At 38.6% G+C, this 16,891-nt stretch overlaps 1 protein-coding gene across 1 annotated transcript in view; it reads left to right on the top strand.

Annotated features, from left to right (window-relative positions):
* The first annotated feature begins 5,362 nt into the window (after nt 1–5,362).
* LOC149828104 (LIMR family protein At5g01460-like) overlaps nt 5,363–16,891 on the top strand; it is a 54,581-nt gene continuing 43,052 nt past the window's right edge. The window contains exons 1-2 of the mRNA XM_090017373.1: nt 5,363–6,019; nt 6,161–6,246. Coding sequence (XP_089873499.1) covers nt 5,670–6,019; nt 6,161–6,246 — 436 coding nt within the window. The 5' untranslated portion in view covers nt 5,363–5,669. The remainder of the gene's footprint in view (nt 6,020–6,160; nt 6,247–16,891) is intronic.

The following is a 16,891-nucleotide window of genomic DNA, read 5'->3' as shown; positions in this document are numbered from 1 at the left end:
TCATAAGTGAGATTGTTTGATTTGAATGCTTCACGGAAAAGGTAAGTTGAAGGAGAAGAAAAGATACCAGGAATTGTTAAAAAAAAAAGAACAAAGAACAAAGGTCTATGCTGTGGTTGTACTTTGTTTTTCACCATGTATTTTGGAGTTTTTTCCTCCTCGTCTTGGAAAGAAAAGAGACCTTATCTTCGATAGAATTTTATATCTTGGATGCGGCACACCCAAAATCCATTTTTGAGAAAGTTTAAGAGCCAATCAGTTGCTATTGTGGTTGAATTTTGGATGACACCCAAAACCTGGTTAAATGTGCTAACCAGATTTAAACTTTAAAACAAAGAATAAAAATCACAAAATCAAGTCATTAAACTGTCATCCAAACAGCAACACCAAGTTTACATGTTCTTTCATAAAGCAATTATTGACTAGGTTTTTACCTATAAAAAAAAGTACTAACTAGGTTTTCAGACAACCATATTTTTTATAAAACTTGGTTTCTCGACCTGTCATCCAAAGCGGGCTTTGTGATTCTATCCAAAAGGTGGCACTTCAAGTTCAAACATGTAAGCTGGTCTTTTTTTTTAAGTGGATTTTTTGGTAGAAATCACATTTTGCTAATTAATAGACACTTAGGCTTGGTTTAGGAGATGTCAATCTAGTGAATTTGCTGGAAATGATTTGGAAACAATTAGAAGAATCCATCTTGTTGACAGAACCTTCAATTCTTTCAGGGTGTCGCAGAAAAAGCTCCGTTTCAGTGGTAAAGGTGGCTTTTTCTGTGGGGCCTACAAGAGGACGTGGTCGGACTTTGTTTCCGCTGTAACACTCTCCATGCCATTGTTTGCACTGAGAGTATTACCGTGACATAGAAACGCCTCCTTCGAAGATTCAGGCTACACAATTCTCCTTGATTCTCCATCTTGTTTAGAGACATCTCTTTGTTATATGAAATGAGAGGAAGAATAAAGATTTTCAGCCGTCACAGACGAGTTTAGATTCTCAAGAAGGGTTCCCTTCCACAGATGGTAGTCTGCAATGGCCGGAAGTTCGTCCGACGCCGGCGAACGGTCTCCCCGGAGCAGTTTCCCAACTGCTCACGTCCCTCAATCTGCGCAAGGGCGTCCCATGTAGCCACAACGGTTGTTTCCTCAGCCACATCAGCTGAACCCTCATCCAACCTGGCTTCTGTGGCCACATGCAACAATCCGAAGCCTCAAAAAATACAAGTTATTTGTTGAGACGCTGCTCCGGCACTCTGAGTCGCCACCTGGATTTGTGTTTTCTGCAGACCCGTTAACAGGAAACCAACCACCGAAAACGGAAGACATTGCTCTCAAGCCCACTGTCTCGACTCAAGGTCAGAATCGTCGTCGATATAAATCCGGTGCATTTGACTTGACAAATCCTCCCAACCGGCATAATCTCAAGGCTGGAACAACGAATCGTTCTGACGGTCTGCAAAGACGACGCACTTCAATTGCAGAAGCTATACTAATTCCTGTGAGCCAAATGGTTGAGACTCACACCAGTGGAAAACGGATCCCATCAATTGAAATAGGATGGGTTTCATCATACATTTAATCCTAGCCATCATCCTATTTCAAATGATGGGATCCCTGTTCACACCAGTATGGGGAAGGCCCCTTCCATCACGGCTGATAGTTCACTGATTCCTGCAGGGTCAATAGGGCGACCAAGGAACCGACTTGGGATATGAGTCCGGATTGGACTCCTCCATTGTAAAAACGTAGCTATTTTTAATTTTCAGTTAACAAGTCTCTGCCTAACCCCAGCTTTGTGAGAAAAAAAAAAATTCATCCCATCTATTTCAACATCTAATCTAATCAGCTTTTGTTTTTTTTTTAACTCAAGCCCTTCAGCGTGACACCTATTGGAATATGCCACACAAGCAATTTATTTTCTTGTTTTGTGAGAACCTTGGCATGGGATGAGAACTGGTTTCCATGTGTTGACAGTGCCATGGTTTTGAAATTTATATAGTTTCCAACCCAGAAGTTGTTTGTGAGTTCTTGGTTTCGCGTTTCAAGAAATTGGTTCTGGCTCTCAAACAAGTATGGATTTTTTTCGGTAAAAACATCAAATATTTTAGGATCGTTTTAGATTTTAAGAGTTCAAAACAAGGTGGATTATGGACTAGTTGCACCACTTGTGTAAGAACAAACAGAGCCCCTCTTCTGCCCTCCCTCTGTTTGTCATCATATCACTAAGGGCTTGTTTGGGATCGTTAGCTGAGATGGGCGTTTATGCAGTTGAGGAAGTGGCAGCTGCTTTGCCAGCTACCACCTCTAAATGCATAAACGAGAAAGGGTCATCCTAGCGCCGAGATTCCAAACGGGACCTTGACCAAGATTTTGCCTCGAGAATACCAAATACCTAAACGCACATCCCAGCGCCGCGATTCCAAACAGGCCTTAAGAGTTCAAAATTCAAACAGTTTACTTTTTCTTTTTTTGTAAGGATGAATGAGTACTCAATTTTTAAGGGACAACACGAAAGACCAAACACGTTTTCATAACGTTTTCCAAGATGATAAATATTGACCTAGGTCCCTATTTGACCGTTTTAAAAAAAAGTTTGGCTCATATTTGAAAATAAGGTTAAAAGGTTGGCCCCTTAATGCAAAATTTTCAAATAAAAATTTGGTAATTTATCTCGAGTTTGCTAACAATATTATGCGAGAGAAAAAAAAGCGTACGACTATTTTCACGTTTTAGTTTATTCTATTTGTGATTTTTTTTTGACTTTTGACATTTTTTTAGCCTTATTTTTTACAACATCCCAAGAAGCATCAAGAGATTGGAATTCTCTTAACAAATCCACTAGGAGTTACCTCGCAACCCAAGCACCACCCCTTTGGGGATCGTCTCAACAGGTTACCCAAAGTTTTTTTTTTTTTTGGAAAAAAAATCATTTAGGAGTCAAGTTTTTTCCCTTAATTTCAAATATGGGCTTCAATTTTCTGGAGGTCTTGTCATGGGTTTCTATTTTTCTGAAAACTGCCGAAAGCTCAGGTTCAATCGTAAGATAAATTACAATAATAGCTGCCATAATAAAAAACTTAAAAAAAATATACTCTTCTCCTTCTTACGAGAGTGAACGAGTATTTTTCAAATCTAAAAGAACAATATAGGAAGCCCAAAAAATCACGTTTTCCATGATGATGGACTTTATTTGACAGTGCTCAGAAAACTTGTGGGTTGTGGCTCATATCAATATTTTTTAAAACAATGAGGTACTGTTTTTCAAATTAGAGGTAAAATGTTGGCGATAAAGAATTTTTTTTTATTACTAATTTTCAATCACGCCTAGGCTTAAGGTTGAGTTTGGAAAAACTTGGATTTTTCTTCCCCCCCCTCTCCAAATCTAGTCGGACGTACAACCTACTATATTAATGCACTTAACCTTGATGTAGTCAAATTAAATGATTAAACTATTCTTATGAGTTATTTTATTTGTAAAAGAAAATTTTATTATCCTATTTAGAGGTCAAATTATTTTTAAAAAGATTTAAGGAATTTATATATTGATTTATATTTGTTAGAACCAATTGTACCTACAATGAAATTGGAATCTCATGATGCAAGTTGTTTTGGCACAATCTAACCTCACATACGAGTTCAACATGCTCGATTCAGTGAGAATTGACTCTTGAATCATGTTTTTCCAAGAAAAAACATGTTTTTATGAATAGAAAAAATAGATACATAACATTGAGTTTTAGATCATTCAAGAGATCTATGCATGCATGTTGGATTCCAGTGATCCAAAAGCTACTTTCCACTAAATAATAAAACATGTAGATCACATCTATGGTATTAGATGTAAATGAAAAAAAAAAAAGGTTTCACCATTTGCTAGGTTGAGATGGGATTAGGTTAGAGTATGCTCTGACTGTATTCCAGCATAGCACTTATGGATGTCATTGATCTCAAGACAAACGACATTCAAAACTTGAGCAGATCAGATGCTCATCACTTGGATGGGCCCCACTTTTTTTTTTTATATCGTTTGTGTTTCAAATGGACAACATCAAAATGGTTTAAAATGAACTCACAATTAGGGGTGGCAATCGGGGTCGGGTTGGCGTGTCAGCATACCTCAACCCGAACCCGACCCGTTTATTAAACGGGTTGGCCGTGGCAAACACGAACCCGACCCATTTAATAAACGGGTAACCCGACACGACCCGCCAACTCATTTAATAAATGGGTTGGGTCGGGTAAACGGGTTTTCAGGTTCGCGGGTCGGGTTGGCAGGTAGGCAGGTTGGCGGGTCAGGCTGATGGGTTGACGGGTCGGGCAGACGGGTTGGCGGGTTGACCCACCCGCCTAACCCGTTTATTAAACGGGTCAGCCGGGTTGGCGGGTTGGCATACCCCCAACCCGAACCCGACCTGTTTAATAAACAGGTTACACGGGTCAACCCGTTTATTAAACGGGTTGGCTTAAGCCCAACCCGAACCCGCCTAAGAGGCGGGTTGGCGGGTCGTGTCAGAAATTGCCACCCCTACTCACAATGAGTTTGTTCATTATTTTGATGGGTAGGAATGAACAACCAAGGTAGCGATGTTTTTTTTTTTTTTTGAAAGGCAAGCTGGAGTAGGCAGACCCCCAACCAGTTACACAAAATACCATTGGGTTTTGAACTTGCAAGGTCCCAACACATGGTGACATGCACTGACAGTGTCTACCAACCAAACAACAGGAGCCCCGATGGTACCAAGGTACCGATGTTACTGTCAGAGCTTCCTCAGAGGTGATCCTCACTCAGCTACAACAATTATATTCACTTGGTGTTGATAGGGTTCTCCAGGAGAACCAACTCCCACCTAATAGAAGCAAATTTTCAAATTTTCGGAGTCTTTTTTCGTTGATCATACCTTGTAGATATAATCTACATTCATTATTTAGCAAGAAGTAAGTTTTGGATGAAACAAAATTTAATGACTTTATATCCAAAACACATTATTTCTATCAAATAAACTATGTTAAGTGAATCTATAAGATCCAATTGAGAAGATACAACCTCCGACTATGATTTATGGTACGTGTTCTATGACAAAATTAGGTCCACATATTAAAATTTTAAAGCAGGCATCCATCTTTTTTCTAAAATTACTCAGACGACCTCCTATATCACTTTTTTCTTGATTCTGCTAATTTCGATAAATAAATAATAATAAGTCAGGCGGGTGGTCGTGAATTTATCTTTTTAATCTTTCCGACGAGGTTCAGTCGTTTAGTTTGGAAAATGCGTGTACAAAGACGAGAAGATTGAGTAAGCAAGAAGGCTGGCACATGCGGCTTAAAAATTTATTAATAAAGTAACTAGAAAGAGAAAAAACGAGGTCGAAATTAATTAAGCATAAAAAATAGGGAGAAAGAGACGGGGGAGGACCGACCGATTTCCCCGTTGCCCATCATCTCTTGTGTTGTCAATCGATCCTCCCCCGTTCCTTCTTAGGCCGGGACGGACGACGATGATTTCTCGTTGTGGTCATCGTCATCATTGAATTTTGAAACCCTACGCCCCTCCTGCTCCCGGCTCCGTCTAATCCCTAGATCTGTTCGATCGGATCCCTCCTTCTCTGTCTCGGTTGGACGAAGGGAGGAGGAGGAGGAGGAGGAGGAGGAGGAGGGATTTGGTTAGGGATGGGGGATTTCAACCTCATACTTGTTGTGATTGCGGTGGTTGTGTGCGTCCTCGTCTTCCTCTTTAACGTGTACCTCCTCGTCTCCTACCAACACCCCGACGATGTCAACCAGGCCTACTTCCCCAAGATCGTGGTGGTCTTTGGGCTCACGATCGCCGGCATCTCCATCCTCATGCTCCCCGCCGATGTCGCCAACCGCCAAGCTTGTCGCCACGCCATCTACAACGGCGCCTGCAATCTCACCCTCCCCATGAGAGATCTGTGGCTCTCCGTCTACATCATCGATGCCGTCCTCGTCTTCTTCGTCATCCCCTTTGCCATGTTCTATTACGAAGGGGACCAGGACAAGTATGTTCACCAATCGGAGGATCCCATCCGTTCCTTTCTTCCTCTCATCAGACGCTCATCATTTCTGCCGACCGTTCTTTATTTTTTATTTTACCTTCATTTTTCATTGGCTGATTGATGCGCGGGTTTCTTGTTTCATAGGAGCGTCGGGAAGAGAATCATAAGCGCGTTGATGTGGGTTGTGGCTACTGCTATTGTCTGTGGTCTTGTCCTTGGCATTCTTTATGGTCAGTGTTCTCCATCCTTTTCATTCCGAATGCATGGCCTTGTGTGTGTATGTGCTTGTTTTTTCCCAACCCCCTTTCAGGGGGAACAAAAAGAAAAATTCTACTCCCCCCTGCAATTTCAGATTATAAATCAGGAACCGAATCCGGCAAACCTGCGTGTTTCCCTTCCTTCTTTATGTATATTATTTCACTCTGTATCTGTTTGTTTTATTTTATACACATTTTGTTGGTCTTCTAAGCACATCTCTAATATGCATTTGGTGCATTTTGGCCCGTTACACATGTTGCATCGCTAGAGATCTAGTTCGCTTTGAGTGGATTAAGATATAAGACATTGCAGAATTTCATGAGAAATGTGAATGTAGGGTTAGCCTGCAATTCTCAGCGGAAAAGCAGGGTTCATGAAGAACGGAAAACTAGACAGACATCAGATATGTAATAGTCTCTTGATTAGCGAGTGAATTGGCACAGACGTTAGAGGTGTGGTGTTGATGCCAGTGGATGAAATGTGTGGAGAGGTGGTTGACTGGTAGTTGGGATCTCTGCGTGAAGGGAAGCCATTTTTTATACGAAGGCAGGTGCTTACGTTTATATAAGTTATGAACGTGAATTAAGTTATATTCTTGATTTCATTTCATGCGAAACCAATTTCTCCCCAGGTGAACTACCGTCACAACTGCATGATTTTGTTCTATTGGTTCACCAGAAGGAGAATTGAAGGCTTTTGCTGTTTATTGTAATAATAATATAGTTTTCCTAAACTTTGTTGTTCCCACTTTTATCGACTGCTCCTTTATCACCTAATAGTGTTGCTATCGACTTGTATCACGCATGATGATGTTTTCTTAGTTGGAAATGAAACTGATCTTTTCATTTTGATGATGATTGTGCAAATCCCCTCTCTCATAAAGTTCCATGAAGGTAAGCTAAATCTGTTTTTAATATTGTTCACTTTGGAAAGGATTACGAGATCAATTCAAGAAAATGTACCTTGGTGTATGTTGTTTGCTGATGATATTGTTTTGATTGATGAGTCTAGAGCTGGGGTTAATGCTAAGTTAGAATTATGGAGACAAACATTGGAAGGTAGAGGTTTTAAGTTGAGTAAGAGTAAGACTGAATATATGGAATGTCAGTTTAGTAAGCAACGAAGTAGTGATGGGAGTGTAGTGAAGCTTGGTGAGCAAGAAATACCGGTGAATGATTATTTCAAATATTTGGGATCCATCATTCAAAAGTATGGAGAAATTGATGGAGATGTAAATCATAGGATAAAGGTTTGGTGGATGAAATGGAAAAGTGCAACTGGAGTGCTGTGCGATCGCAGAATGCCATTGCGGTTGAAGGGAAAGTTTTATAGGACGACTATTAGGCCCGCTTTACTATATGGTACGGAATGTTGGGCTGCCAAGAGACATCATATTCAAAAAATGAGTGTAGCTGAGATGCGGATGCTTAGATGGATGTGTGGAAATACAATAAAAGATAAGATTCGGAACGAGGAGATACGTAAGAAGGTAGGTGTTGCACCCATTGAAAATAAGATGCGAGAGAATCGTTTACGGTGGTTTGGACATATTCGGCGAAGGCCTAATGATGCTCCAGTTAGAAGGTTGGAGAAATGGGAAAATATATTAGTTAAAAGAGGTCGGGGTAGGCCTAGGAAGACTTGGATGGAGATGATAGGAAAGGATATGAATGCTTTGAACCTCACCGAAGAGATGGCATTGGATAAAAATGATTGGAGGAAAAGGATTCATGTGGAAGACCCAAAATGAATTTCTTTTTTGGTTCATATCGCTGACCCCAATTGTTTTGGGATGAAGGCGTAGTTGTTGTTGTTGTTCACTTTGGAAAGGATTGTTAAGGTGGTTAATGATGTGATTATGTGCACTAGCATTAGAATTCACTGTCAGTAGTCATAAGATGATTAATGATGCTTGGTTGGCATAATTGGTGAAATAGACTTATGGCTTAAAAGTTGTTGCTTGAGTAATGGTCTGTCAGCAGTGACTGTGCCTGTGCTTTTGGGATACTTGGAAGTTGTTCCTGCATCACTGGGCTCTTTATATTATCTCTGTGCCAGTACTTTCAGTAAAGGGGTAAGTTTGGGTTAAAAGTTCTGTGATTTTAGTTGATTTTTGTTCGCTTATTATCTGTTCTGAAAGATATGGAATGATCAGTGTCAGAGTCTGTCCTGTACTAGCATGTCCTGGTGGGTGGCTTGTCCAACCGAGATGAAGACCCTCAATGATGAATCAGAGTGGTTGAATATGTCAACCTTCTCCATATCAGCTGGTGGACTTGGGCAGGGCCTATGTGGTGGGACTGTTTCATGGTGACTTTTTGGTGATTGTGCCAGGTTTATCTGACTAAAACTAGCGTTGGCAGGTCTCAATTTCAGCCAAGTGTGTGCTGACTAAACCTAGGATCTCTGTAATAAATATTGCAAGATTTATAAAAATCTCGTGATAATATCGCGAGAAATTGCCTGAAAGTTTAAAACGACAATTTCTCGCGAGATTTTCAGTCCGTAACAAATATCGCAATATTTACCATTTTAGCAGATATTTATCGCAAAATTTTCATTTTAAATGTGTTTTATTTATATTTTCCTATAAAAATTATTTTTTATATTTTTTTAATTTATTTTTATTGTTGAGATTTTGCCAAAAAATGCAATATTTATGAAAAATTTCAAAATCTCCTGAGTTTTTAACTCCCGAGATTTTGCCGTTTTTAACTTTTGTCACTATGCCTAGGATAACTGGTGTTCACATTTTGTTTGGGTTGGTTCTGATTTTGAATATGTGTAAGCCAAATCCAAGTTCAACTTGCAATTGAGCATGCTCACCCTGCTGAATAAGCTTCTTGAATCTGCTTGGATGAGATGAAGATCAGTTTCTATGACACAATTGGATTATGTTGGGTAAAACCCAACTATTGGTTACATCATTGCAAACATTTTGTGAGGTTGATAGTATCCTGTAAGGAAGGCCAGAAAAGTGGAGTGATTCTCCTTGAGGAAGTGCAGGGAGCAATGCTGTGAATAGCATTGAGGTGTAGCGAGGCGTAAGACTCGGCTCATGAAGCAAGGTGTAAGACATAAGCTTCACAAAAATATTAAAAAATTGACCAAATAACAAACAAAAATAAAGATGCATCATTTATGTACTATTAATGAATAATTGGATATTAAGCGGAGAATCTAAACTAAATTATAAAACGAATTCCAAGAAATTACTGCAACACAATAATTTAACTGATCCAACAAAGAAGATGTGATTGTTTAACCAAGGAACAAAAAACAATTAATATAAATACAAAATAAAGAAATAAATGCATGAATTGTGAAGTAAACTAATAAAATATCAACAACTAGAGTTATTAAACATAACAATTAATGCACTTTTACAAATTGAAAGTGCAACAAAATTTGCAATGTTTAAGTTACTGGTGATATACATTCAATATCCATATGAGAAACAAAACTAAAGAACCAAAAACTCCAATAAAAGTTTCCCATGACCTTATTCTCCATCAAGTTCCTCTTGTGTCTCATTATCATCAAAGTCGTCGTCCTCTGAGTCATCCATATAAACTGGTTCTTCATCTTCATTCTCTGTTTCTCCATCATCTACACTCTCTTCTTCCACATGCTTGTTTCCCTTTTCTTTTAACAATAAATTATGTATTGAATTATGTGCAATGTTATAAATAATAAAACAAATATTTATCTACAAGAAAGCGAAATAGCAAATATGCCTTGATCATTTGATGATGATGCCTTCCTCTTATTAGACTTCCTTTGTGATCCTTGTTGTTGTGTCATCTCTTTAATAAGTACATGCTTAATTGCACTTATATCAAATTTTGGGTCTAGCCATGAGTCCTCCAACCAATTAGGACTTTCTGGCAACACAAGGTCTTTCTTCTCAGCTATCCATTCATCATAAGGATCAACATTATCTAAATGTATAGGGTCCCTTGTAGCTCCTCTCTTGATGTGCCTCTTTTAGTTTTATGCTATACATAACAAAAACTAATACATTCATTTTTTCTTGTTCTAGCCTATTTCTATGTTTTGTATGCACCTGTGATAATATAATTCCAAATCATGAATGAAAACAATATACATACCAATGAGAAAGTGCTCCAATTGCACTCACAACCCGATGCACTACATGTTAGACTTAAAACCTGAATTGCAAAATTCTTCAACTCAGGAGTCTCATGGTCAAAAGAGTTCCACCAATCAGTTTCATTCGAAGATAATATGAAAATGAAAAAGAATAATAAGAATTGCATTTTTAAGATAAACCAAATAAATAAATTTCAAAAGAAACCAAAATAGTTGCAAATTTACCCGAACTTTTATCTTTTCTTGTTTTCATTGCCACTTCTCTGCCAAATATCCCTCTCACATTCGTATATGCATCTACTTGCCTAGAAATCTTCATTCGAACTCTACTGTCTACCACTAATTTTTTAATACAATCATAGAACTCATTCATAATCTCTTTTGCATTGAAATTGTCATCATTAATGAAAATATGGGTTCAAAAAGTAGCTTGCTGCATGCAAAGGTTTTTGAAGTTGCACATTTCATCTTCGATTAATTATATTCCATATGGGCTTTTACCTTTTTCCAATATGGTCAAGGTTAGAAGCAATTTGTTCTTTTGCCCTATCCATTGCCTCGTACAAAAATCCCATTGGAGGTTGGTTATCTCCATTTATTAATCTTAACACTTTTATAAGAGACATTGTTGCTTTAATTGCATATGTCACTGCATTCTAATTTTTTATCTTCAACAATAATGTGAAATACCTTTTTAGCTTTAAGCTTTTTAAAGCAATGACTTGATCAAAATTTTGTAGATAAGAACATAAACTTCAACTCTTTCTTGTGACACACAATGCTATGAAGAGTGAGATATTATGTTGCAAAACTTGTAACTGCATGGCGTAGAAGGTCCTTATTTATGTGCTTTCTCATCAAGTTGAGCACACATGCATGATTATATATGTATCTTATGATACATTTTGCATTTTTTATTGTACTTTTAAAAATGCTTATTTTGTCAATATCTTCAAGCATTAGATCCAAATAATGCTCATCACATGGCGTCCAATAAAGTGGTTTATCTTTTTGCAACATGTTCTTATCTGCTACATAGTTTGGTGCATTATCTGTGATGATTTACATCATATTTTCTTCACCAATATCTTTCACAACCTTTTCAAATAATTTACAAAGATTTTCAAGTGTCTTTTCCATTGAACTGGCATCCAAGGACTTTAAGAACATTGTTCCAAATGAACTATTAGCAAGAAAAATAATTAAGTTTCTCCCCTTTCCATCAATCCAAGGATCGACCATGATGCTACAACCAACCTCAGGCCATGTTTTTTTGAATTCTATTAACAACTGATGTGTAAGCTCCACTTCATCTTTCAATATCCATATCCTCATTTCATAATAAGAATGTGGCTTGAATCCTAGACTATAGTTTACTACTTCCTCCAACATAGGGCCAAAATATGGACTATTACAAAGGTTGAAAGTTAAAGCATTTGTATAAAAAAATCTACCTACATCATGACACACATTATTCCTCTCTTCTTTCTTAAAAGCACTATTGATTGTAGATTGTCGTGCTTATTTGTTCACAAACTGATCTATTTGACTAACTGCAGTTGTCTTCTCACTATCAACAACTTTCATTTCATTGTCGGTTGTTGATGATGTTGAACGATAATATATTTCACTCTTTTCAATTTCAAATAATTTTTTTCTCCTTGTTTTTAACCTCCCTATACTCTTGTAAAAGCCTACGGAAGAAGCTCCTTCATTGTTTATGTTAGGACAAGATTGAACTCTATGCCTTGTGTCAGCCAAATGATGTTTTAACCTTGCAACCCCACCCTTCGTGACTTTTGATCAATATTTGCATTGTATATGCCCTATGAGGCTCTTGTTATTGATGAGATTTGGAGCTTTACTTCCATGTTCCCATGTCAGGTCTTTAGGTGCCATTTTTTGAACTGAAAAAACATCAAATTGAAAATATATCAAATTTAATAAACAATCTTCAAGAAAATCACAATAACTAGCAAAAAGCACTCTACAACATCACAATAAATGCACTTCTACAAATCGAAAATACAAAATTTTTTACAAAGTTTAAGCTATTGGTGATATTCATTCAATATCCATATGAGAAATAAACTAAAAAATCAAAATAACTAGGAATAACTAATCTACATATTTGTATAAAGGACAACATAGTGTTATACACCACACATAGTTATAAATAGTAAACACAATTACATAATACAAATATGTTGCTCGTATAAAGCATAAATCATCAACAAATCAATGAATTACTAAATCAATAATTAATTAATTAACAAGAATAAAGTAATTTCCTGATTAGCAAGCTTGATTGTTCAAGAAGAACAGGAGAAGAAGAAGAATAAAGGAAGGGACTAAGAAAAATGAAGGAAGAAGAAGAACAGAGTTAGGGAATGAGAAGGGGGGAAGACGAAGGAGAAGAAGAAAAGTAGGAGGGAAGAAGAAGAATATTGGAAGAACAAGAAGAAGGGGAAGATTGATAGAGGAAGAAGAAGGAGAACATAAGAAGAAGAGAGAGAGAGACAAGGGGAGTGCCCTAAACAATCGGGCCTCTCTCTCTTTTTTTTAACCCGACCCTATAAAGAAAAAACGAGAAGGAAAGAAGAAGAAAAGGAAGAAGGAGAAGAATGAAAGAAAAAGAAGATCGACAAAAGGAAGAAAAAAAAACAAAAGAAGGAGAAGAAGAAGAAGATCAACAAAAGGAAGAAGAAAAACAAAAGGAGGAGGAGAAAAAGAACAAAAGAAGGTCGGTAGAGGAAGGAGGAGGAGGACAAGAAGAAGAACAAAAGAAGAAGAGAGAGAGGGGTACGTACTAAATGGGCCCTCCTTCTTCCTTTCGGTGAGCAAGAAAAGAAAAAGGAGTTTAAGAAGAAGATCAACAAAAGGAAGAAGAAAAACAAAAGAAAAAGGTGGAGGAGAAAAAGAATAGAAAAAGAAGAAGATCAGTAGAGGAAGGAGGAGGAGGAGGCAGAGAAGAAGAAGAGACGAAGGAGAGAGAGGGGTACATACTTAATGGGCACTCCTTCTTCTTCCTTTTGGTAGAGGTGAGCGAGAGAGAGACCTTCAGCTTCCTTCTTCTTCTTTCTTTCGGCTAAGGAGAGAGAGATAATCATGCCTCTCTCATCTTTTAAATAACCCCTTTTTTAAGGGCATGCGCCTCAACCTTGAAGCGAGCCTCGCCATGAGGCGTGTGCCTCAAGGCCTATGTGTCACACGCCTCATAGACATTTGCACTTCATTAGCACACCTCAAGGCAAAAAGGGCCATGCCTCGCCTCGAGGTGCACTTTTTGCGCGTTGAGGCACACTTTTCACATCACTGGCAGGGAGAAACTTATAAAGATGTCATGCACCTTGCAAGCCTACTAGGGTTGGTGGTGTGTGCTTGTGCCTTGGGGTTCAAAGGGTTCAAACAAGGTTTAGGTCAAGGTCGAAATGGGTTAACTCAGGTAGACAGGAAAGTTGGCTTGTGATGGGTTCGGGGAGAAAAATTAGTTCTCCCAAACGGTGCAATAGAAAAATCCCAAAGTTGGTGGGATGATTACGGACTCCGAACACCCTAAATTAGGTTCGATTAAAATTTCAAGGGCAGACGACATGGGAACAGGAAGATATGATTTTTGGAAGTTGTAGGAAAATTCAGGGTTATAAAGGGACTGACTGAGTTTGGATATGACAGATCTGAATTGTAAAATCGAGTTCTCAAATATAGGAAAATAAATTCTGAAATTTGGGGGTTTGGTTCTAGACACATTGAAGAACACTGAGTCCAAAAATTAGTCTCAGATCCCTCATGGTCTATGTCACATGGGTGCGGGTACGGGTGCGACATGGGTACAAAGCAATTTCAAAAATTTTGGACAGGGGGACACAGCTATATATATATGTGTATATATATTTTTTAAATATATATATATATATATAACAATAATAAGACTCGGTCAAAGTTGTGCCCATTAGGGGACACAGCTATATATATATATAACAATAATAAGACTCGGCTATATATATATAAAATCATTTTTTTTAGTTTTTTGCCCTAAAATGGGCAAAAATAGACTCGGTCAAAGTTGACTGAGTCCAAAATGTGGACGGACTCGGCCTCAGTGCGTTGACCGAGTCCGACACTTGGTTGATCATGTCCGCACCCGTGTCGGGATGTGTCGATGCGGGTGCATCGACCCCCTAGCCGAGTCCATGTGACATAGCTCACGGTTTGAACTGTGGGTAAATTCATGAAGTCTGACGAAGTTTCTGGGTTTGACAAAAATCAGGTGGGTTGAATTGAGTTCAGGTAGGTTCAAGCTTAGGTTTGGGATAAGGCAACGAACTTGGCTGACTTACTTGGGTCTGAGCTGAGTCCATGTGACATAGCTCACGGTTTGAGCTGTGGGTAAATTCATGAAGTCTGACGAAGTTTCTAGGTTCGACAGAAATCAGGTGGGTTGAATTGAGTTCAGGTAGGTTCAAGCTTAGGTTTGGGATAAGGCAACGAACTTGGCTGACTTACTTGGGTCAGGGTGACTCAAAGGGGGGTATTCTACAGAGGCTGGGTTGGCTGGTTGGGGTCGGATCCACTAGGTTTCGGCTCGGGAAGGTGTGGACCGTCGGGACTCGGGTTGTCATGTGTCGGTTGAGTTGGACCTTGGGTAGCAGCCTAAGCTCCAAGTAGTGGACTCGACTTACTAGAGGTCTTGTTCACCAAGGAGAGAGATTGAGTGGGTCGAACCCTTGACACTTGATAGAGATAAAGAGGTGAGATAGAGAAGAAGAGAGAGAGGGGCGAGATTTAGAGAGAAAGATTCAATTCATTTCCTCATACTCAATGCTAGAAACAAGGCCTATGTATGGGCTCAGAGGGGCCTCATAAATCCCTTACACAATTCAGAAAAATATTTAAATGTACTCCTAATTTTAGTTAAACCTTCTAAGGTCCTAGGCTAAATCTAGTTAAGCCCTCATTGGACTAACCTGTTTCTGGAATCTTGCACTCTAGAAATAGACCAGCTTCTTGTTCTACCTTCTTCCTTTCTTAAGAGCTCCATTACTCAGCTTGCATGACCTTCCTTGAGCTCCAAAAGTAGGGGAGGTGTTCCTTGAGTGGGTCCCACTAAGCTCCTCGCTGCAACATATGGAGGGGCATCCCATGTGTGGGCCCCACCAGCTCATGCAATTGGATATTTGGGTTTGGATCAATATGATTTGTATCAGTTGGAACCTTCTCTTTCGGCTTGTGTGGCTGCTTCATCAGAAATTCATTGGAAAGTTTGACAATGTGGAGGTTAGAGGCTTCCAATAGTTCAAAGGAAAACTATCTATACAATGCAATAGTAATAACTTTGTGCACCACAAATTTGTATATTTGTTTGTTTTCTTTCTTGCTTGTAACTTGTTTCTCTGCACTTTGGCCACAAGAAGCTGCAGAGAGTGGTCATGAGCTTAGTTTAGTGGTAAACAGGTAATGCACGGTGCACCTGTATCTTCATAGCATCTGATGTGTTATAGTTACTGTTCGGTCTGGCGAACAGCAGGCCATCCAACTGTGAACTACACTAAGATAAACTTTTTCTCAACCTTTAATGAATTGACAGAAAAGAATCCTGCAGTGGTGGAGAAGGTCAGACTGCAAAGCTTGGTGTTAAGAACAATTTCCGGGGTTAGGAAACTGTCTTGCATCCATGAGAATTTTTGACCTGTGAAATATTTTACAAGGGGAAGAGGTGGGGAACACTTTTCTAAGCAAGCAAATTAGGCAAATTTGAACCTTTTACAATGGAAAATGGTTTTCTTGTTTAGAGACTGAAAATGTATTCCATATATATATATATATATATATATATATAGAGAGAGAGAGAGAGAGAGAGAGAGAGAGAGAGAGAGGGAGAGGGTTTCTGGAAAACACTCCAAGAAAGTGTGAAAATTCGTGAGGGATCTGTTCAGCCTGCACAGGAAACAAAAAGCAGAGAAAAGGGAGAGAGAGGGAGATACACAATGGCTGGGGCGGCTAATGTATTTCACACCACCGAGCCCTAATCTCTTATCATTAAAAGGCTTTTACAAATGGAGACTAAAATATTACACCATAACACTTATATTACATAAGTGCCATTAATGAGAAAAACGTCAGCTGCATAATTAAAAGAATAGACGTATGTATGGATCTGGATCCAGATTCAGATCCATGTGCATGTTCTATTTTAACACCCTCCCTCAAGTTGTACATGATTTTGGAGCATGTACAACTTGCTCTTCAATAGCCAAAATTGACGTGCTGTTAACCCTTTGGTAAACAAGTCTGCCACTTGATCTTCTGTTCGAACATGACGTAGTTTTATCTCTTTTATCTCGATTTTTTGCCGTATAAAATGTTGATCAATCTCAATGTGCTTTGTTCTCCTATGTTGAATATGATTACACGCAATGTTTATTGCGCTTTGATTGTCGCATAGAAGAGATGATCAAATAATTGTCTCCCCAAGATCACTCAATAAATGTCTAATCCATGTAA

This window comes from Nuphar pumila, chromosome 9 (genome assembly GCF_984573655.1).
Source record: "Nuphar pumila chromosome 9, dmNupPumi1.hap1.1, whole genome shotgun sequence".
Classification (NCBI taxonomy): domain Eukaryota; kingdom Viridiplantae; phylum Streptophyta; class Magnoliopsida; order Nymphaeales; family Nymphaeaceae; genus Nuphar; species Nuphar pumila.
The sequence above is the reverse complement of the archived record's forward strand: the minus strand, read 5'-3'. Positions and strand labels throughout refer to the sequence as shown.